Source organism: Nycticebus coucang, chromosome 10 (assembly GCF_027406575.1).
Source record: "Nycticebus coucang isolate mNycCou1 chromosome 10, mNycCou1.pri, whole genome shotgun sequence".
NCBI lineage: Eukaryota > Metazoa > Chordata > Mammalia > Primates > Lorisidae > Nycticebus > Nycticebus coucang.
In genome coordinates this window covers 102,761,728-102,763,182 of record NC_069789.1, presented here as the reverse complement: position 1 = coordinate 102,763,182, position 1,455 = coordinate 102,761,728, and the positions used below count along the sequence as shown (strand labels likewise).

The 1,455-nt window shown below is 36.4% G+C and overlaps 1 protein-coding gene across 1 annotated transcript; it reads left to right on the top strand.

The window, feature by feature from the left end:
• The first annotated feature begins 987 nt into the window (after positions 1-987).
• LOC128596269 (ubiquitin-fold modifier 1-like) lies at positions 988-1,245 on the top strand. The gene has a single exon (XM_053605904.1). The coding sequence runs from the start codon at positions 988-990 to the stop codon at positions 1,243-1,245; it is 258 nt and encodes an 85-aa protein (XP_053461879.1).
• Positions 1,246-1,455: the final 210 nt, after the last annotated feature.

Genomic DNA, 1,455 nt, shown 5'->3' with positions numbered 1-1,455 from the left:
AATTTCTATTCTTTTATATTTGTTATGGTTAGACTTGTGTCCTAAGATATGATCAATTTTGGAGGATGATCTATGGGTTGATGAAAAGAATGTGCATTCAGTTTTATTAGGATGAAATTTTCTGTATATATCTGTTAAGTCCATTTGTTCTAGGGTCAAGTTTAAGTCCATTATTTCTTTGTTTAGTTTCTTCTTGGAGGATCTGTCCAGAATGGCCAAAGGTTTGTTAAAATCTCCAACTACCAGGTTTCCCCGAAAAGAAGACATACTCCGAAAATAAGACCTACTTACTGGAAAGATAAGACGTCCCCTGAAAATAAGACCTAGCGCATCTTTGGGAGCAAACCTTAATATAAGACACTGTGTTATTGTTGGGGAAATGGGGTATTATAGTCAAGGAAGATATCGCATTGCTCACAACTGCTGGGGTTTGTTTTATAAATTGAGGAACATTAGGTAGGACACATAAAAATTATTGAATTCTGTTCAGGTTGAGTGTTTCCCTTGACAAATATGTAGTGTCCCTGCATTCTATTCTTGTTTCTGTAGGTTTAAATCCAATTGTATATGCAAATAAGATTGTAACCCTTGCTCTTCTCTGATTTCCATTTGCTTAGATTACTGTTGTCCATCCTTTCACCCTGAGTCTTGTTTTATCCTTTCAGGAAAGCTGAGTCTTTTGGAGCCAACAGATACCTGGCTTGAGTCTTTGTATCCAGTCAGCCAAACTGTGCCTCTTTAGAGGAGTATTTAAGCTATTCACATCAATTGAGAGAATTGATAGGTATGGTAGTGTTCTGGTCATCTTGTTTTTCAAAGGTTTAGTGCATATGTTTAATCCTTTCACTATTGTGGAAGCTAGGTTTTGTTGTTTAAATTCTGAGTTTATTGTGGTGGTAGACCATTGTACTGGTCATTATGAAAAATAAGTCTGAGAATTTCCTGGGGAGCTTTTCTTGTTATGGCAAAGTGCAGCCTGCACTCATCATGTCCAAGGGTTCTTTTAAGATCACACTCATTTTGGAACCGTGGCTGCCTTACAAAGTACTTAGTGTTCCTGAGAGTACACCTTTTACAGAAGTCTTAAAATTTGTAGTAGAAGAATTTAAAGTTCCTGCTGCAACAAGTGCAATTATTACCAATGATGTAATAGGAATAAATCCTGCACAGATTGCTGGAAATGTTTTCCTAAAACATGGTGCAGAACTGAGTATTATTTCTATAGATTGTGTTGGAAGTTGTTAATATCTGCTACTTGGAACATACGATTTCCTTTCAGAATAAATGTTGATAGTTTTTGGTTGTGAAATTGAAATCAGGCATTGAATAAATAATGAGAATGCCAGGAATCAAGGGAATAATGAGAAGGGACTTTTCTGTGCCTTCCTATTCACACTCTTAATGTGAAAAGGCAGTTCTTAGAATTGAGGAGCTACCCCTACCGAAGATCATACA